The sequence below is a fragment of the Mesoplodon densirostris genome, chromosome 1 (genome assembly GCF_025265405.1).
Source record: "Mesoplodon densirostris isolate mMesDen1 chromosome 1, mMesDen1 primary haplotype, whole genome shotgun sequence".
In the NCBI taxonomy this organism is placed as follows: domain Eukaryota; kingdom Metazoa; phylum Chordata; class Mammalia; order Artiodactyla; family Ziphiidae; genus Mesoplodon; species Mesoplodon densirostris.
In genome coordinates this window covers 114,306,029-114,326,877 of record NC_082661.1, presented here as the reverse complement: position 1 = coordinate 114,326,877, position 20,849 = coordinate 114,306,029, and the positions used below count along the sequence as shown (strand labels likewise).

General features: G+C 47.3%; 1 protein-coding gene and 1 pseudogene across 3 annotated transcripts in view; one reads left to right on the top strand and one right to left on the bottom strand.

Moving 5' to 3' along the window:
* Window positions 1-384: 384 nt before the first annotated feature.
* NID1 (nidogen 1) overlaps window positions 385-20,849 on the top strand; it is a 94,309-nt gene continuing 73,844 nt past the window's right edge. For 2 of the 3 annotated variants that reach the window (XM_060108138.1, XM_060108153.1), the window contains exon 1: window positions 385-749. In XM_060108138.1, the coding sequence (XP_059964121.1) occupies window positions 525-749 (225 nt within the window). In that variant the 5' untranslated portion in view covers window positions 385-524. The remainder of the gene's footprint in view (window positions 750-20,849) is intronic. The other variant, XM_060108145.1, reaches the window with a different exon arrangement.
* LOC132496793 (charged multivesicular body protein 1B2-like) lies at window positions 7,105-7,665 on the bottom strand (annotated as a pseudogene).

Here is a 20,849-nt window from a genome sequence, read left to right as displayed (position 1 = left end):
TCCTCAGCACCTACGCCCCGCTCTTCCTACCAGTCTGACCATGTCCGACCTCCGGACGCCACCAAGCAGCGTTGGGGTGGACTGTGTCCCCGAATCCAGGGCATTTCCGCGTCGCCCGATCTCCACGACTTAGCCCTGGGCCGAGGATAATGGTGCAGAGCCTGGCCCTCTGCTCTTACTCCCGGAGGGGCCGTTCGGTGGGAACTGGGCAGGTTTCGGGAATCGCGGCCACCAGCGCCCATCACCCCGCGGGGAAGGAGGGCGACCCGGGCAGAACGGCTGGGGGATTAGGTGTCGCCCCTCGCCCTCCCCCTCGCGGCCATTGGGCAGCCTCCGCGGCGCGCCCTGTGGACGGGGCGGGGCCCTCCCCATCTCCCCTCGGTTCCCCTCCCCTGTTTCCCGGGGTGGGAACCTCGGGAGGCGGGAGACGCGGAGGGGCTGCCGAGGGGCGTCCGATTACATCTCCGCCTTCCTCAGCCTCCGGCGGTAGAGCCCTTCGGTTTGCGGGACGGCAGTCCGGGAACATGTTGGCCGCGGTCCGCCGGAGCGGAGCTGCGTGGACGCGGGCGCTGCTGCTGCTGCTGCTGCTGGCGGGGCCCGGGGGCTGCCTGAGCCGCCAGGAGCTCTTTCCCTTCGGCCCCGGGCAGGGGGACCTGGAGCTGGAGGCCGGGGACGACCGCGTCTCCCCAGCCCTGGAGCTGAGCACTGCGCTCCGCTTCTTCGACAAATCCGACCTCAACTCGGTCTACGTGAGTGCGACCCCGGGCGGGAGATGGGGGCAGTTGTCTGGGAGGGCGCGGGGGGCTGACGCGGCGTCGGAAGGAAGGCCCGGGCGGGCCGGGGGCGCCCGCGGAGCCGGACGGACGTGAGCGTCGTGGGCGGGGACCCGGACCCGCAGGCCGCCGGGGCGCGGGGTGCGGCGCTCGGTCTCCAAGCCCAAGGGGGCTCCCGCCTCCGCCCGGCCCGCCGACGCCTCCACGCCGCCTGGTCACTGTCGCCCGAGGTGCACTCGGGTCTGGGGAGCTCGTCCCGTCTGCGCCGCCCCGCGCGCGCCCTGCCCGACTCCGGAACCCCGCGACCCCGGACCCCGGACCCCGGGACCCGGGCGGCGTTTCCACCCCGGCGGCTGTGGACCGTATCGCCTCCGAGAAGTCGGTGCGCGTCTCGCCATTGTCCCCTGCCTTTTGGGGACAGGACCCGGTGCGGTTGGGACCAGGCGCGGGCGCGGGGCAAAGGCAGAGCTGGGTTGCAGCCGGCGCGGGGGCCCTGCGACTGCCGTAGGTGCCGGGGCAGGAAAAGACCGCCAAACCGGGCTCTCCGCCCCGGGAATGTAGCCGACAGCCCCCGCAGTTGTGTGTGTGGACTCCGGACATGCCTTGGCAATGATTCTGCTCTCAGTCCAGAGTTAAGGGCTGGGAAAGGGCGCCCCGGTGATCCAATTTCCTGTAGCCGTGCACTGTCACCATGGGGGGCGGGGGGAGGGTGGCCAGATGGGGAGCGGGACAGGGACCTTTCGCTCTCTGGATCCTTCTCTGAACTGGCCGGGCTCGGGGACGCTGTCAACTTGGTAAAGTCCTTTCGTGCCGCCGCCGCGCACCATGTGGATTTCATATAAAGCTGTGTGCATTCCAGAAGTGGAGGAAACAACGCCATCAGCGGCTGGAGCTTGTCCTGCCGGTGAAATGGCTGTGCTCGTCTTCTGGCCGGGGCAGATTTCGCCCGGGACAACACTCACGTGGAGCTTGTCGGCTTTGCCCAAAAAGAATGAGTCCTCGAAGTCTCCACCGACAGAGGGTGTCCCCTTGTTGGTTGACTGCCCTGACCTCCTTGCTCAGTCTGCTGTAGCCTGTAAGACCCTGTCTTAGGTTTTTAAATGCATAAGATAAAATCCACAGGATTGCCAAGGAGATCAATTCTGTTGAAAAATGAGTTAAAATATTTTTTAAAAATGGTATTAAGTAATATATGTGTTTTTTTTCTTTTTAACCGTATTAAATAGCAAGGTGTAGCAGTGGATCCAGTGTACGATCAGCTAATGTCGGAACTTTCAAGGTCATGGGGACTGTAAACAATATTCAGAGACACCTACCGTGACTATAATGTGATAGGAGAATATCTGTGACTTCTGTTAGTGGCAAGGTCATTAAGTGCTAATACTACTGTGTTTTGTTGCCTACATTTATAATGGAAGGAAATGCTAAATACCAGTTACGGGTTACTGAAAATTAAAATGAAATTTCTTTTTCTCTCTAGGTTAACAGACCCACTGAATTCTATTTATGAACCCCTATGTTAAATTAGGGCCCTCTTGCCCTTCTTTACTTGTGGCATCAAACTAACCACATTACGTTCTAAAGACCTAGAAAATCGATTGCTAAAAAGTGACTCCCGTCAGTCCACACCTTCTGAGCTAGTTTGGGTTTTTAATCTGCATTTCAGTGAGAAAGACTCCCAGAGCTCTCTTTGCATCTTATTTCTGTGCTTCAGGTTGGGTTCCCAGGAAGGACTCTGAGATGGAGATAAGCAGGTAGGTTATTTCATTAGGGCGAGCTTCGCAGATTCACACTTGTAGAAGGGAGAGTAGTGGAGAAAGACTGAGCGGAGTAGTGGAGCTGCAGTGCAGGTCAGCAAGGGTATCCAGCCAATCCCCTGGGAGCTCTGGAGGTGGGATGGCCTTTCAGAGCTCTCTCAAGTCTCCTGAGAGGGATGGACCTCCGTGTCCTTACAGAGATCAGTGATTCCATAAGGGCTGCCCTGGACCGAGGTGTGACCCTCGGATGAGGCAGTTTTTTCCACGGAGGCAGTTATCGAAGAGGAGGGCTGAGGACCGCACTCCCAGGAGCTGAATGAGGGTCTGGTGCCACATCACAGCACCCACCACTATTTGTAGTTTTGTAGATGCTGTTTTGAGCTGATGGAAACCCTCACATGGCCCTGAGTGGAAGGGTGAATTGACAGGAAGTGTGAGCGTGAACTAGATGGTCTGTACTGTTCTGGGCATTAGATTAAGAAAATGAAAGGAAACCCGCTGAGAAGGAAAGTGATTATTGGATGAGTATATCTACATGTGTCAGGGACTTGCAAGTTTTACATTATTTAATCCTCAAAACAACGTGCCCCCTTTTTTTCAGATGAAAAAAGAATAACAATAATTAGTAATTACCCAAGGCCATCGCATCAATTAAAAATACCCAAACTCGGGCTTCCCTGGTGGCTCAGTGGTTGAGAGTCCGCCTGCCGATGCAGGGGACGCAGGTTCGTGCCCCGGTCTGGGAGGATCCCACATGCCACGGAGCGGCTGGGCCCGTGAGCCATGGCCGCTGAGCCTGCGCGTCCGGAGCCTGTGCTCCACAACAGGAGAGGCCACAACAGTGAGAGGCCCATGAACCGCAAAAAAAAAAAACCCCCAAAAACCCCTCAAACTAGGATTTCAGCCCAAGTCTGTGTCTGACTCATAGTGCTTTCAAGCATCAGACCTAAAACATGTGATGCACCCAAGGGAGTGCTGTGAGTTAGAGTAGTGAGGAAAGATTTTACAGAGGAGGTTACATTTAAGACTTGAAAGACAGGTCCATTTTCAGTAGACGGAGGGAGAAATGGAGAGGCCATTCATGGTGGGAGATACTGCAGGGGTAAATGCATGAGGATGGGAACAAGCTTGGCATATGCTGGGAGAGTGAGGAATATGACCCCACTGGAGCAGAGTGTTTTTGTTGGCATAGGAGGGTTCAGTCTGGGATAGGCCGTGGGGTCAGGGGATAAATGTATCAGTTAGCTCTTGCTGTGTAACAACCAACCACAAAAACGTCAGTGGCATATAACTGTAAGCACTTTTTGCTCATGTGTCTGGAATCCGCAGGTGGTGGGCTGATTTAAGGCGGCTTCAGCAGGAGCAACTGGGATGATCTGGTTCTGCTCTGGGAGGTGGTGGGGGAGGGGGGGTGTCTCAACCTCCACAGCTGTTTTGCCTAATATGGTCATTAGCCATGTATAGCTATTTTAAATTAATTAAAATGAAATAATATTAAAATGTCAGCTTTTGAGTCACACTAGCCACATTTCAAATGTTCAACACCCTCACTAGTGGCTAGTGGCCACTAGATCGGACAATGTTGCTGTTGAATGTATCCATCACCACTAAAAATTCTGTTGGATGGTGCTGCTTCAGAGGGCCAGCTTAAGCATGTCCTTTTTCATGGAGATGTCAGAAGCATAAAAGAGTAAGTGGAAATGCATAGTGCTTTTCCAAGCCTTCTCTTGGGTCATGCCTCCTAACATCTCAGGGACTAAAGCAAGTCTCATGGCTGAGCCCAGAGTCAACAGGTGAGGCAGGTCATTCCCCCCCCCCCCCGCCCCCGCCGTGCTGGTAACAGACGAGAGCTGGATACAGGGAGAGCTGAAGATGTGGAGCCAAACGATGCAATACATTACATGAAGGGTCATGAAAGATGGCTCCTGGAAGGTTAGTGGTTGCTGGGTTATACTGTCTGTAGCTGGTCACAAGGCATGCCCATCTTTAGTAAGATAAGTCTGGCAGTGGTTTGCAAGACAGCATGAACAAATGGACAAGAAGAGTTTGGGAGCAGGAAAACCAGTCCCATAAGTTACTGATTTATCAGATATGCAGGAATTAGAGCGTACAGGAATGGGGCAAGGAGAGGAGCGGGTGAACCTGAGTTGATCTAAGATGCATCAGCAAGATTTCTGACCAGTCACACATGGAACGTGGAGGAGAAGGCAGGGAGGGAGAGGTTCTTGGTCTTGAGGCGTGAGAGAATGATGAGATGGTTGGCAGAACTGACTTGAGTGAAAAGGCATTAGTCCAGGTTTGACTTGGTGGTGTTGGAGACCAACAAGGGGACCAGAACATGGAGATGCCCTGGAGCTTGTAGACCTTCAAAAGAGCAGTTAGGTTGGAAGGTGAATGGAAGCCTTGACACTGGTTTACAGGGTGAAGTAGGAAAGCTGGGAACAAGCTGAGAGCTGGGTTTGGAGCCCTTGGAAAGGGTACCATTAGTGATGACCCAACTCATCAGTTCTAACAGTGTGGTCTGGGGACTCCTGGGCGTCCTGGAGACTTTTTCAAGAAATTCACAAGGTCAAAACTCTTTTCCTGGTAATACGAAAATGTTGTTTGCTTTTTATACTCCCATGCTCTCATGTGTATATAGTGGAGCTCACTAGAGGCTACAGGATATGTGGTATCTACATGTGTTGTGATATTTATCACAACAGATTGAATGTAGAAGATAGGAGAATCCAGCTATCTTCCATTAAGCCAGACATCAAATTGATTTGCACAAGTGTACAACAATGACACTTCTCCCCCTAGGTACTTGTGGGTTTTATTTTCTTTAAAATTATGTTAACATGTAATGAGTTCATTGTTATTTAAGTATTATAAATATTTAAATTTTTCTCAATTTTAATTTCTGGCATGATAAGTATTGATCAATATAACCTATATAAACATGAGATTCTGGGGGTTCTTTAATAATTTTTAAGAATATAAAGGGATCCTGAGACCAAAATGTTCAAGAGCCACTGATTTGATGGTATCTAGACATCGTATACCTCTGCCTTAATTTGAGAGCTGTTCCAAGGCAGAGGGTATTGCTGGGGAATATTCCATGGTGGAGCGAGGGGACATCTTGGTTTCCTGACTTGATCCTGTGGGCCATTGCATGATAAGATCTGATTCTCCACTTGGAGTAATCTCTTTATTTTTAAATCAGCACAGTCCCAGTGATGAAGCCAGTCATTCTTTGGACCCCATCCTGAGTAATGAGAGGGGAGTGGGCCAGTGTTTAAATCTAGTACATGATTTGATTACATATGATGTTATTCATGGCTTGATTCATAAACATGGAGAAATGAATTAGTTATTGTTTAATAAGTTCAGTTTGGGAAATAAAATTATTTATGGCTGGGCTTCTCTGGTGGCGCAGTGGTTGAGAGTCCGCCTGCCGACGCAGGAGACACGGGCTCGTGCCCCGGTCTGGGAAGATCCCACATGCCGCGGAGCGGCTAGGCCTGTGATCCATGGCCGCTGAGCCTGCGTGTCCGGAGCCTGTGCTCCGCAACGGGAGAGGCCACAACAGTGAAAGGCCCACGTACCGCAAAAAAAAAAAAAAAAAAAAAATTATTTATGGCTATGGAAAAATAATAAAAGGATATCCTTGGAAGCAAAAAGATTGTATACTGCTCTCCTGACTCATCTCCTCATCTCCCTTCCTCATGACTGTCTGTCTGTCTGTCTCTCTCTCACACACACACACACCACATACATCTTCCACAAACTGATTTTCATTATACCACTTACATATAGGAATCTTTCCTTAAGTAGTGTAAATTTAACTCTTAAGGTCTTCTAACGTTCTTCCTATTTTTACACTACCTTCTCTGCCAATACAGGCCACTGACTTTCTTCAAAACTTGCTTCAGGGACTTCCCTGGTGGTCCAGTGGTTAAGGCTCCACATTTCCATTGCAGGGGGTATGGGTTCAATCCCTGATCGGGAAGGCACGGCAAAAAAAAAAAAAGAAAGAAAGAAAGAAAGAAAATGTTGCTTTATTCCACTAACCTTACCAAGGAATTCCTTTTTAAAAAAATATTTATTTATTTAGGCCGTGCTGCATGGCATGTGGGATCTTATTTCCCTGACCAGGGATCGAACCTGCACCCCCTGCATTGGAAGGCGAAGTCTTAACCACTAGACCGCCAGGGAAGTCCCTTGTGCTAGATTTTTTATGTTAATTTTTGAGAAAGATGTTTCATACACAGCAAGCTAATGCTACTCTGTCAAAGACATGGACAAAAAGACGTCCCTCGTACTTTTACGCATAATATACGGAACCGTAAAATATGTCAAAATGGAAACTCCCTGCAATTTCTTTTTTTTTTTCCCCCTGCAATTTCTTAATGTACTGGGAAGTACAGCAAAGCAAAAGAAAGCACTACATACAAATAGTGTTTAAGCATTCTGGCATACATAGTGTTCTTAGTGTAATTGGAGTGCAACTTATCTGTATATATACACACAAAATATTTTAGAAGCAAGTAAAGTAAACAGAAGTACCAGTTCTGTAACTTACTCTTGATCACTCAGACAAGCAAGTCTCTTAAGAGTTCATCCTGTTCCATTGAAGCAACACTTGTGCCTATAGAACCTAGTTGCATTTGACATCAAGGCCAGCTTCATATGCCATTTCTTGGAGCAACATATCCACTTGGTTTTGTGGTATTGTTAGGGTTGTGGAGTGACTCATCGTGTCTTCCCTTTGTTGCGTTTGAACCTTCAGCATTTCCAGTTGGTGTTTACACGTGTCCATCGGGACAAACATCTTTTCATGGAGGTTCATACCCCTCCATGTAGCATCTGCAGAGCCAACCAATGGCCGTGAACTTTGTCACCTTGCCCGTAGTCTGAACTCCTGCTGCCACAGCAGGAGCCCCAGTGCTCACACTCCAGTAATTAATTGCTTGTTAACTCTGGTGGATTGCATTTTCAATGTGTGTTCTTGCCACTTCTGGATTGCTCTTCTAAATGGCCTTTTTAATCTTGGCCTTTCCAGCCTTTTCTTCTCTCTCATATTTCTTGGCATTGTCATTAAGTTCTTTGACAGCAAACTACAAGTTAAATAGGTGTTTCTCCATATTCGACATGGTCCCGTGACTTTTTTGGGGAGGTGCAGGTTTGATGGGAGGGTACATGCAGCCCCGTCCTAGTCTTGAGCTGCAGGCCAGCCTGGCTCCCTGAGATTGTGTGTATTCCTCTTGACATCACTCGTGAACCTGCCACACTTACTGGCACATAGGAAGTTTATGGTTAAGCCCGGGGCCACCACCCATGGTTATGCAGGTGGTTTGCAGCACAAGGCTCTAACTGAGGGGGCAAACCGGCTAAAGTCCAGCCCTCAGGCCACTCACCAAGCCCTGAACCTCAGCATGGGCCTGGGGCCATTCAGAGGAAAGGGTACTTGCTTCTAATTTGCCCAAAGGCTCCCTGTGGTCTAACAGTGGCCCTGGCTGAGTCGCAGAATACTTGATAGAGTATTAATTTCTAATGGGGGCTAAAGTGAAATTGATGAATCAGGTTGATTAACCAACTTATAATTGAGGTCCAGTCACTTCATATCTCACCCTCTTATTATTCCAGATCTCTCTTATTATAAAACAAAGAGGTTTGGTAAGATTATCTCTAAGGTTCATTTTATTGTGGATCTTTGGTATTCTCTGATCAAGTGACCAGATGTTGAATATATACCTTTACTATGTACAGGACACTGGCTATTATTTCTCATATAATGCAGTGCAATGTTGAGATACATCATCTAGTCATTCAACAAATATTTAATTTGTTGCCTAACATGCCAGGACCAAGGCTAGGCTTTGGAGATAGAGATTGAAACCAGACCAGTGTTGTTTCTGCTCTTGACAGTCTAGTGAGGAAGACAGACATTAAACTAGTAACGACAGGGCTTCCCTGGTGGCGCAGTGGTTGAGAGTCCGCCTGCCTATGCGGGGGACACGGGTTCGTGCCCCGGTCCGGGAGGATCCCACATGCCGCGGAGCGGCTGGGCCCGTGAGCCATGGCCGCTGAGCCTGCGCGTCCAGAGCCTGTGCTCCGCAATGGGAGAGGCCACGGCAGTGAGAGGCCCGCGTACCGCAAAAACAAACAAACAAAACACACAAAAAACACAAACTAGTAATGACACTGTGCTATGAGGAAGAAGTTCATATATTGTGGTGAAACTGAGCTAGGTGGAGGGTCAGGAGGACCTTCTCCACCTGGAACTAAAGCATGGGTAGGGGATTAGCCATGTGAAAAGGGGGAGGGGCAGAATGGTGCCTCGTTACTGAGTGTGAGACCAGGAGCTTGTAGAGAGGAGGAGCTTGGCATGTCTTCAGGACAGAATGAAAGCCAATGTGAGTGAGGGCGGTGGTGCAAGAACTGGGGGAGCTAAGTCAGACACGGACACTGCAGCTCAGAGCCTTCCAGGTGTTTCCCTTTGCACTTAATGACATCCAGCTTCTCACCACGTGTGGTGATGATACAGTCACGCTGGCTCTCCATCCTCATCCCTTATTACCCTGATGTCCTCATGTGCTGGGCTCCAGCCTCACTAGCCACTTTCTATTCCTCGGCCACAGCCAGCTAGTCCCACCCAGGTGTAGACACTCCTCTCCCCTCTGCACCATCCCGTCACGCAGGTCTCTGCTGACATGCAGACGCCCGTGCGTGTTGTTTTGTTGCATTCTGTCTTGATTTCATCCCAGCATGTATAGCCGCCTAAAACTACTTTATTTGTTTACTTGTGTGTTGCTCATCTTTCGCATTAGAGCCTGAACCCTTTGAGGGCAGCGTCTGACCTGCCTTATTCACCGCTGTCTCCCAGGTACACACCAGGAGTAGGGTCTGGGGCACATAGTGGGTGCTTTGATACGATCTGTTGAATGAATGAAAGTATGAACGAACGCTAGGTATTTCTTACTTTATTCTAGGAAGCAGTGGAATGCCATTAGGGATTCTAGCTAGATGAGTGACGTGATTTAAAAAAATTTTTATTTTATATTGTAGTATAGTTGGTTTACAATGTTGCATTAGTTTCAGGTGTACAGCAAAGTGATTCAGTTATATATATACATGTATCTATTCTTTTTCAAATTCTTTTCCCATTTTAGTTTATTACAGAATATTGAGTAGAGTTCCCTGAGCTATACAATAGGTCCTTGTCGGTTATCTATTTTAAATACAGTAGTGTCTATAATATGTCAATCCCAAACTCCTAATTTATCCCTCCCTCCCCCGACATGATTTATTTTTAAAAGATTTCCATTTCCTCAACAAATAAATGGCATGGGAGAAAAAGGAGGGAGAACTGCATAGATTAAAAGAGGCTTAAGAGACAAGCTAACCAAATGTAAGGTAAGGACTTTGTTGGATCCTGATGGAAACGTCGAAATAAAGTGGCCATAAAACACATCTTGGAGACAAACTGCTTTTCTAGGAGAGATACATATGGAAATATGGACAGGTGAAATAATTTGATGCCTGGGATTTCAGTTAAAATACTTCAAAAAAGAAAAAAATAAATATGCACATGTGTGGAAGGAATAGATAAAGCAAGAACTAGAGTGTGTGGATAATTTTGGTGATTCTTCTGTGTGTGTTTGAAAATTCTCCCTTAAAAGTAGTCTAATTAGGGCTTCCCTGGTGGCACAGTGGTTGAGAGTCCACCTGCCGATGCAGGGGTTGTGGGTTTGTGCCCCGGTCCGGGAAGATCCCACATGCCACGGAGCGGCTGGGCGTCCGGAGCCTGTGCTCCGCAGGGGGAGAGGCCAAAACAGTGAGAGGCCTGCGTACCACAAAAAAAAAAAAAAAAAAGTAGTCTAATTATAAAAAGTTTTTTAAAAATGATGCTGCCTGTGGGTAAAGGACTTTTAGGGGAGGTGTGGAGGAGGAAGAGTGAATTCCACAGCTAGAGACCTATTGCCAGGGTCCAGGGGAGGGTGGTGGTGGTGTGTGGACACGGGTTGTGGGTTCTAGAGCTATTTGCAGGTGAGTGCAATGAGGCTTGCTCATGTGTTATCTCATCTGAGACCCGCAGCAGCCCTGTGAGGTCGCTCAGGCAGGTGATAGGATGAGCCTCCTATTATAGAGAAGAACACTGACACATGCAGCTAAGGGCCTTGTCAAAATACACTCAGCTTGGGTCGAGGTAGACCTTGAACTCAGATCTTCCCACCCCTAGTTCTGCGGTCTTTATACTGTGCCACCTTGGATACCGACTTCTTCCCCTCCTTCATTCATTTATTCATTTGACAGTCTCTCATCATCACTGTAATGTACAGACTTTGGGGCCAGGTGTGTGAGGCTACATCACGCGATGAGTGATATCACACATGATCCCTGCTCTCACGGAACTCACACTGCATCACATCACTCACCATTGCATTGCTTGTGAAAAAAGTTGGTTTTTATCCCTTAAGGAGCAGGTTTCTTAACTGCTTTGTCCTCAGGTAAATCTTTTTCTTAAATTTTTTTTTTTTTTGTCCGCGCTGCATGTGGGATCTTAATTCCTCAACCAGGGGTCGCACCCGTGCCCCCTGCAGTGGAAGTACACTTAACCACTGGACAACCAGGGAAGTCCCTTTAATTTTTAATTAGAAATGTTTTCACACACACACACAAAAAGGGAGAAATTAGTATCACGAACACCCATAGACACATTACATAAAGGTAACTGTTGTTAGCATTTTCCCTATTTGTTTAATTTCTCTTTACTCATGTATCCAAAGTAACAGTAAATTACAGTCATCATGACATTTCATCACTAAATATTTTACTATGCATTCCTAAGACAGTAACAGCATTTCCCTACCTAACCAGCATACTACTATCAAACTAAACAAAATCAATAATAATTTCCTGTTACCAATTTATGCCCAGTCCATATCAAATCTCTCCAATATCCCCAAAGCTGTCCTTTATAGCTAGATTTATTCAGACTGGGGCCCAAAGGATGACAAGCATTACATTTGGCTCTTCAGTCTCTTTTAATTTTTTATTTTATTTTATTTTATTTATTTATTTGGTTGCACTGGGCCTCCTTAGTTGCGGCTCGTCAGCTCCTTAGTTGTAGCACGTGGGGTCCTTAGTTGCAGCACGCCAACTCTTAGTTGTGCCATGCATGTGGGATCTAGTTCCCCGACCAGGGATCAAACCCAGGCCCCCTGCATTGGGAGCACAGAGTCTTATCCACTGCACCACCAGGGAAGTCGCTAGTCTCTTAATTTTGACCAATACACCCCCCCTTTTTATTTCTCACTGTATTTAAGAGTCACTGCTTAATGTCCTGTAGAATGTCCCACCTTCTGCATTTGACTGTTTCTCTGTAATGTAGTCTAGCCTGTTATTCCATCTCTGTATTTTCTGAAAACTGGTAATTTTGAAAATATTCAGGTTAAACATTGTTTTCTTTAGAAAACACGTAGAATCTTATTTTTAAATTAATTTGGGGGCGCTTCCCGGGTGGCGCAGTGGTTGAAAGTCCGCCTGCTGATGTAGGGGACACGGGTTTGTGCCCCGGTCTGGGAGGATCCCACATGCCGCGGAGCGGCTGGGCCCGTGAGCCATGGCCGCTGAGCCTGCGCGTCCGGAGCCTGTGCTCCGCAACGGGAGAGGCCACAACGGTGAGAGGCCCGTGTACCGCAAAAAAAAAAAAAAAAAAAAAAAAAAAAAAAAAATTAATTTGGGGAATAGTAAGACAATGCAAATGGTTAACAAAACTTGTAAAAACAGTGTTAAGGGAAGTTTCCTTCCTACTCTGGCCTCCAGGCCCATCATTCTCTCCCCAGAGACAATCACTATTCATGAATTTTTTATCTCTTTGCAGAGAGAGTCTCAAATGTACAAACATATGTATGTACACATTCCCCCTTGTTTTCTACACCTCCGTGATTTTCTAAATAACAGTGTTATGAGATATAATTTACATACCCTAAAATTCACCCCTTTAAAGTGTACAGTTCAATGTTTTTTGTATACCCAGGGACTTGTGCAACCATCACCACTGTCTAACACCAGAATATTTTGCTCACCCCCAAAACAAACCCAGTATCCTTCTGCAGTCATTCCCCATCTCCCCCACCTCCCCACTGCCCCGGTCCCTGGAAACCACTAATCTACTGTCTGTCTCTATGGACTTGTCTGCTCTGGATGTTTCACGTAAATAGAATCATACAACATGTGACCTTTTGTGACTGGCTTCTTTCACTGAGCATAACATTTTCAAGCCTCCTCCACTTTGCAGTACTTAGCAGTTCCTAGTTCTTCTATGACTGAATAATATTCCATGGTTTTATTTTTCCTTCCATAAGTTCATGGATACTCAGGTTGTTTCTCCTTTCTGGCTATTATGAATAATGCTGCTATGAATGTCCGTGTCCCAGTTTTCGTGTGGACATCAGCTTTCAGGTCTCTTGGGTATATACATAGGAGTGGAATTGCTAGGTCATATGGTAACTCTATGTTTAACATTTTGAGGAACTATCAAATCGTTTTTCAAAGGGGCTGCACCATTTTACATTCCCACCAGCAATGTATGAGGGTTTCAGTTTCTCTGCGTCATCATCAACACTTGTTATTATCTGACTTTTTGATTTTAGCCATCCTGGTGGGTGTGAAGGGGTATCTCATTGTGGTTTTGATTTGCATTTCCCTGATGATAATGATGTTGAGCATCTTTTCATGCTTATTGGCTATTTGCATATCTTCTTTGGTGAAATGTTTGTTCACATCCTTTGCTTATTTTTAAATTGGGTTATCTGTATTTTTATTGTTGAGTAGGTTCAACATTATTTAACAAGAATACTTCATGAATGAAGCCATATATGTCATAGTGTGTAATATCAGGAGGCAAGTGATGTCTGGTTGTTGCTCTGCTAGCTGCTCCTGTCGTGTTACATTTTTCCCTTGTAAGCAGAGAGCAAGCTATGGGGTGATACTTTGTTTGGCCTTATGCAGCTGTCCCCTTGCCCACCAACCTATCACTTAATGTCTATAGCAACCATTGATGATCTTTGCCTGAATCAATTATTAAATTAACGGTTGCCAAATTGTGTCTTATTTTGTCTTGTTGTTTACTTGTTGGTTTCTAGCATTCTTTCTACATTTATTAGCTGGCATACTCCTGTAAAGAAGAGCTTTCCTTCATCAACTGGGGCTTTTGGGTTACACTGACATGGTTTGTTCTGGAAAGGCAGATAAGTGCTTAATTCTTTCCCTATAATTTCTTATCCAATTAAGGGACTGGTGTTCAAATTAAGGGATTGGTATAATCCAAATTCAGGGAGTCCTGGTGCCCTAGTCAGCACAGGTGAACTTCTGATATCTCTATCCAAGATGTTAAGGAGGGGCACACTTCTCCCCAGAGACTGAGGGTTTGGACAAGGCCCTTCTCTTGCCTTTCCTGATCACCTCCTGTTCTGGAATGCTGAAGGACAATTCTACCTCTTCTTTTTTTTTTTTTTTTTTTTTGCGGTATGCGGGCCTCTCACTGTTGTGGCCTCCCCCGTTGTGGAGCACAGGCTCCGGACGCACAGGCTCCGGACGCGCAGGCTCAGCGGCCATGGCTCACAGGCCCAGCCGCTCCGCGGCATATGGGATCCTCCCAGACCGGGGCACGAACCCGTATCCCCTGCATCGGCAGGCGGACTCTCAACCACTTGCGCCACCAGGGAGGCCCTCTACCTCTTCTTTGATAGACATACCAGAGTTTAAAATTTAAAGACTCCCAACCATTTTTAAATGTTGGCAGATAATCTCAGGTAGAAATGTCCTGCAGAAGAGATGGGTAACTTATCCTGAGTCTCTCATTAGACATTAACTGGATTCAATTTAAAACACTGACTCATCTTTTAACTATTACTACCAGGTTGCCCCTTGTTTTTATCTGCTAATCCTTTTGTTTCTATTTCTAATTCAAGCCAGAGTCATTTCTCTGGCTCTGTGGAGTTAATAGAAAATATTTGCAATTTAGACTCAAGAGTTTTGTTCTGGCACTTCTGGTGTATGATCTTAGGCAAGTCCTATAAACGGAAACTCATTTTTTTCTCAGATGAAGAATGAAGATGATATTAACGCATGCTTTACTAGGTTCACTACAATAACTGGAGTAAAAATGCTTTGTAAACTGTCAAGTACCACTCAAGTGGGGCAGGCGCCAGGTCCCCTCTGAGCTCCAGGCTGGAATCGGTTAACCTCCACCTTGATTGTGTCATTAGTTCAGGCTATTTCAGGGACTTCTTTCTCAAGTTTTTCTTTTCTTAGGCTCTTTTCATTTCCTAGGTTTTTCTAGCTGCCCCGTCTCTAACCATGGAGCCATCCCATGAAGCTTTGTAACTTCCAGGACTTTTGCTCCCCATTTCTCTAAACTAGGTGGCTGAGTATAACAGAAAGAGCACCGGTAATGGACTCGACCAGATGTGGGTTCAAATCTTGGTCCCAATCATTTGCTGGCTGTGTGACATGAAGCTAAAGTCTCTTGTCATTTCCTTGTCTGTTTCATACACGTGAAAAGAGGGGTGGTTGTATTAAATTTAAAAAAATGCAAACAGCTTTAGTAAAGGGCCTCAAACCTAGCAGTAAGTGTTTGCTTCCCTTTCCTTCTTTGGCCTAAATTATTTTACCTTAGGTTCCTGCTTCTTCCCACCCATGGAGTTTGCTTTTGCAACTGCAAGCAATTTCATTGTCTTCCCAGTACTGCTCTTCGCATTTCTAAAAGGAGCCCATTTGTTTCTTATTTGTGCCTACCTCAAGTATTCTTAACCACATCTGTTTTAAAGAAGGCTTTCCCCTCAGGGTTGCAGGGGAAAAGCATTCTGCCCTGGGGCCTGCTACTAGCCTCACGGAAGTCAAAAAAGATGGCTGTTGTTTCACTTCCTCAGCGTTTGCTTGAATATAAGGAATCTAACACATAAGTTTAATGTATGGAGTATCTGCATTTAGACTTTCTCCAGGGCTTCATTTGCCTGTAAGTTCACTTTAAAGATGCACAGAAGACTGGAAGTGCTTTTTTTAAAAAATGGGGGCCACTTCCTCATTATGAGTTAGTGCTTTGTCCCGCCTCTTCTTACTGTCAGCTGAGTTGAAACAATTGTAAGTAAGTGGCTCCAACTGTTAGCCCTGTGAGGCTTGCATTTTCACCCAGGGGCGTTTTGTGATGTAACTGATGCTGCAGCTGGATGAAGAGCCTGTTGTTTGGTGTGTTCCTTGGGGTGAGTGAATAGGTGTGTTCTGTACAGGGCTGTTAAGTTGCGCTAGTAACACGCTGAGCTGAACATTAACTTTGCTGAAGGAACTTCTTTTTCCTAGTGTGAACTGTCAGCAAGATTCAGGGCAGTATTTACATTGGTCAGCATGCTGGATGTAGCTATTTTTCAATAAAGAAGCAACGTATTATTACGCTACCAAAAACCTCAGCGAGGCAATATTTGGTTAGAGTTACCTTAAGACAATAATATAACATCATCATCATCATCATTATTATTACTTTAGCCTTCAATAATACAGACAGACTTTCTCAGGAATGCATTCAATTCACAGGAGTTTTGGGACTTCCCTGGCAGTGCAGTGGTTAGGACTCCGAGCTTCCATTGCAGGGGGCGTGGGTTCGCTCTCTGGTTGGGAAACTAAGACCCTGCAAGCCGTGCAGTGTGGCCAAAAAAAAAAAAAAAATTCACAAGAGTTTTGCCATGTTATAGTTACCAAGTCCAAGCTCATACTGCTCGCTGAATGACAGGCCATAAATCGAGAGAAGTGTTGGGACAAGGAATAGTGACTTTATTTGGAAAGCCAGCAGACTGGGAAGATGGGGGACTAGTGTCCCAAAGAACCATTTCCCCTGAGTTAGGGTTCAGGCTTCTTTTATACCAAAAGGCAAGGGGGTGTGGCTGGTTGGTGCACACTTCTTGGTGCCAGAATCCTTTGTTCTTGCAACTATCCATGTAGGTCTGGTGACAGTGTTCCTATAAACGTCCAACAGGACAAATGTTATTCTCTGTTCTGCAACTTTTTTTTTTTTTTGCGGTACGCAGGCCTCTCACTGTTGCGGCCTCTCCCATTGCGGAGCACAGGCTCCAGAAGCACAGGCTCAGTGGCCATGGCTCACGGGCCCAGCCACTGGGCGGCATGTGGGATCTTCCTGGACTGGGGCACGAACCCGCGTCCCCTGCATCGGCAGGCGGACTCTCAACCACTGCGCCACCAGGGAAGCCCTCTGCAACTTTTTATCTCCATATGAACGGAGAAGTGTTATACCTTTAAAGTTCAAAGCCTTGAGAATGGGCTGTCCTGTATATTTCAGGCTAGAGGCAACATTCTTTTTGTTTTGTTTTGTTTTTTAATAATAGATCTTTATTGGAGTATAATTGCTTCAAGGTTAAAGTAAAAGAAACAGATCCAATATAGAGTTAGATTTGTTCTTCCCTATTACATAATTCACAGCAAGGAATGTGCTGGTGTCACTGGGACTCAGGGCTCCTGAGTCAGGACTCCAAGGTGCTAATTGCGAACTGTTAAAAGATAAACTGGGGCATATTAAAATTTTTAAGAGTTTATTTGAGCAAAAATCGATTCGAATCGGGTAGCATCCAATCTAGCAGATAGAAAGGAGCTCCGAGGAGCTATGCAAAATGAAAGACATTTATAGGCAGGAAGGAGTGGGAATAGGGAAGTTATCTGGCCAAAAAAAGCAGGTCCTAGTATTGCAAAGCTACTTTTCTTTAGGGGAGGGCTGGGGTCTACCCAGCAGATGACATCACTAGTGCTGATCAGGTGGTTTCTGATTGACTGGTTTAAGATTGCATATAGAGTGGAAACTATAATTAAGTCTCAGTTTGGTGATGTGGGGCTTAGCATAAGCGACTCCATTTTGGGCCTGTAAATGGCCCAAAGATAGAGAGAGGTGCAGATGTAAAGGAGCTGGTGCTAAACCCTGCTTGGGGAGGGCAGGAGGGCTTCACAGGGTAAAATGGGACTTTGCCACGGACAGGAGCTGAGTGAAGATCTTCAAGGCCGAGGGGACCATAAATGCAAAATCACACAGTGTTAAGTAGGTGAAGCAGCATGGTGAGTTTGGAGACGTGTAAGCAATTTAAAAAAAAAATTCCAGCACATGTATTTCTACTCTAGACTTTTCCTCACCAACATTCATATCAAAACTAAAACCTGGTCCTATAATCCACGTAATTTTTCAGCTGGCACAAAGTGGTGAACAGAAAATAATACTGGTGACTGCTGTATAATACTTATGTTTAATAATTGTTTCTTTCTGGACTCCGGGCCCTGCATCTGGTGCCTCAAGTGTCTGCAACTTTTGGTTCATGTTAATTACTAAACCTGCTTTCACCAGCACCTTCTACTCATTAACACAATCCAGGGCGCCCAGTGCAACTAACATTCCTGAAAATCTCTGGTAGAGGAGAGGCAGGGGTTGTGAGGGAAGGGGTAGACCAGTCTGGGGAAGGAGGAATTCAGACAATGAACGTGGGCCCTCCTCCTCACAGAGAGCATTCATGTGGGCTTAGCTATAAACGTTAACTGCCTTTCTTTAGAAACTTTAAATTTTAGATTAATCACTTCATTATCTATTTTTTAAAGTTCATTTTGAAAATTTTAAACATATGCACAAATAGAATATTATTATGCACTCTCATGAATCACTCAGCTTCAACATGTATCCATTTATGGTGTGTCTGGTTTCACCTATATCCCCACCTATTCTTTTTTTTTTTTTTTTTTTTTGTGGTACGCGGGCCTCTCACTGTTGCAGCCTCTCCTGTTGCGGAGCACAGGCTCCGGACGTGCAGGCTCAGCGGCCATGGCTTACGGGCCCAGCCACTCCGCGGCATGTGGGATCTTCCCGGACTGGGGAACGAACCCACGTCGCCTGCGTTGGCAGGCAGACTCTCAACCACTGCGCCACCAGGGAAGCCCTCCCCACCTATTCTTAATATTCTCCCCTCTTACCTAAACTGAATTGTTTTTAAACAAATCCCAAACATTTTATTTCATTGTAAATATTTCAGAATGTATCTCTAAAAAAATGACTTTTTAAAAACAAAACGGGGACTTCCCTGCTGGTGCAGTGGTTAAGAATCCTCCTGCCAATGGAGGGGATATGGGTTCGAGCCCTGGTCTGGGAAGATCCCACATGCCGTGGAGCAACTAAGCCCCTGTGCCACAACTACTGAGCCCACGTGCCACAACTACTGAAGCCCGCGTGCCTAGAGCCCGTGCTCTGCAACAAGAGAAGCCACTGCAATGAGAAGCCTGCACGCCGCAGAGGAGCCCCCACTCACGGCAGCTAGAGAAAGCCCGCGCACATCAACGAAGACCCAGCGCAGCCAAAAATAAAAACAGAAACAAAAAAACTCCCTGCAAAATCATGATCACACCTAAAAAGTTAACAATATTTCCTTAATGTCATCCAGTATCACATAGGTTCATAAAATATTTTATTTGGCCTTTCAGTTGACTGGTTTAAATCAGGATCCAAGACCACACATCACGTCTAGTAGATGCGAAGACCACACATCACGTCTATTAGATAGGTACCTCACCACTTCTGAAATCTACAGGTTCCCCTCACCTTTTTTCCATGCATTTATTAAAGAAACTGGGTATTTGTCCTTCAGGATGTCCCATATTCTGGATGTTGCTGGTCACATCCCTCTGGTATCCTCTAAGTGTGCTTCTGTCCCCTGTATTTCCTGTAAAGTGGTAATTAGATCTAGAGACTTGCTCAGACTTGAGTTATCGGTTCACATTTATGCAAAGTGTTTTAGTAAATCGTGTCGCACTCCAGCGGAAGAACCGCCGACACATAATGCTGTGGCCCTTCTCAAAGCTCACCGGGCAGTATTTCTCAAACAGCCTTGGGGGCTTCCCTGGTGGCGCAGTGGTTGAGAGTCCGCCTGCCGATGCAGGGGACACGGGTTTGTGCCCCGGTCCGGGAAGATCCCGCATGCCGCTGACTGGCTGGGCCCGTGAGACATGGCCGCTGAGCCTGCGCGTCCGGAGCCTGTGCTCCACAACGGGAGAGGCCGCAGCAGTGAGAGGCCCGCGTACCGCAAAAAAAAAACCCCAAAAAACAGCCTTGGTGGGAGGTTTTATCCCTATGAACCTTTCCTCTGCACTTCCTGGAGGGAGTCGGGAAGGGAGGGAGCTTACGTGTGCCAGGCAGGGGATAAGCTCTGTAGCTACGGCACAGACCAAGACGGACCTGGTCCTGGACCACAAGGGATGTACTGTGGCGGTGGGAAGAGCGGCCAGAGCTCGCAGTTGAGTCAGTGAGATCCCTACAATCTGTGGTCTGTGCCTGGAAGGACACAAATAGGAGGTGGAGATATGAATGGGGGCCAGACGTGAGGGAAGGGAGGAGGAGGGGCCAGCCAGGGGAGCCTACACTGGATGGATGGAGGAGGCTCCCTTAGAAGGTGTTACTTCAGCTGAGCCCTGGAAGAGGCGAGAAAGAGCCCATTATATGGGTGCAGGAGGTGGGGAAGAGGGGTGCTGGTGGTCGCAGGGATGGAGAAAGTGCCGTATACTTTGGAGGCCGGACACACAGGACATGGGATGAGAAAGAGCAAGGAATGAAGGCCGTCTGCCAGGTTTCCTGGCTTAAGCAAGCTGGGTGAACAGCTGTTATGGCGACAGCCCTGGGCAGCTGGACAGGCGGCTGCGTGACTCTCTGTGGTCCCCAGTCTAGTCCCTTTGGAGATGGTGTTACCGACCTGGGTCCTTGGATTTTTTTTTTTTTTTTTTTTTTTGCGGTACGCGGGCCTCTCACTGTCGCGGCCTCTCCCGTTGCGGAGCACAGGCTCCGGACGCGCAGGCTCAGTGGCCATGGCTCACGGGCCCAGCCGCTCCACGGCATGTGGGATCCTCCCAGACCGGGGCACGAACCTGTGTCCCCTGCATTGGCAGGCGGACTCTCAACCACTGCGCCACCACGGAAGCCCGGTCCTTGGATTCTTTAATCAATAGAAATTGATAAGAAGCCAGACAAGAAACTCAGGCAAGCCTTTACTGGGACTTGTGCTGCAGCTTGAGGGGTAAAAACAAGAAACAGGCGCCCTTGCTTGTTCTCCTAGTGGGGGGGGGGCGCGGTGAGCTGGTCCCTTAAATGGGGTGAGGGTGGGAGCGGATTGGTGGGTCGGGCCTGAGGGGCGGCTTAGGTGGCCTGCCTACCGCATTGGTGGTGCTGTGTGCAGGGGTCATGCGCAATACCCTGCTTTTGCTCCAGGGACCTCAGAAGTGGCGATTGGTTTGTGGCCTTTTTGTA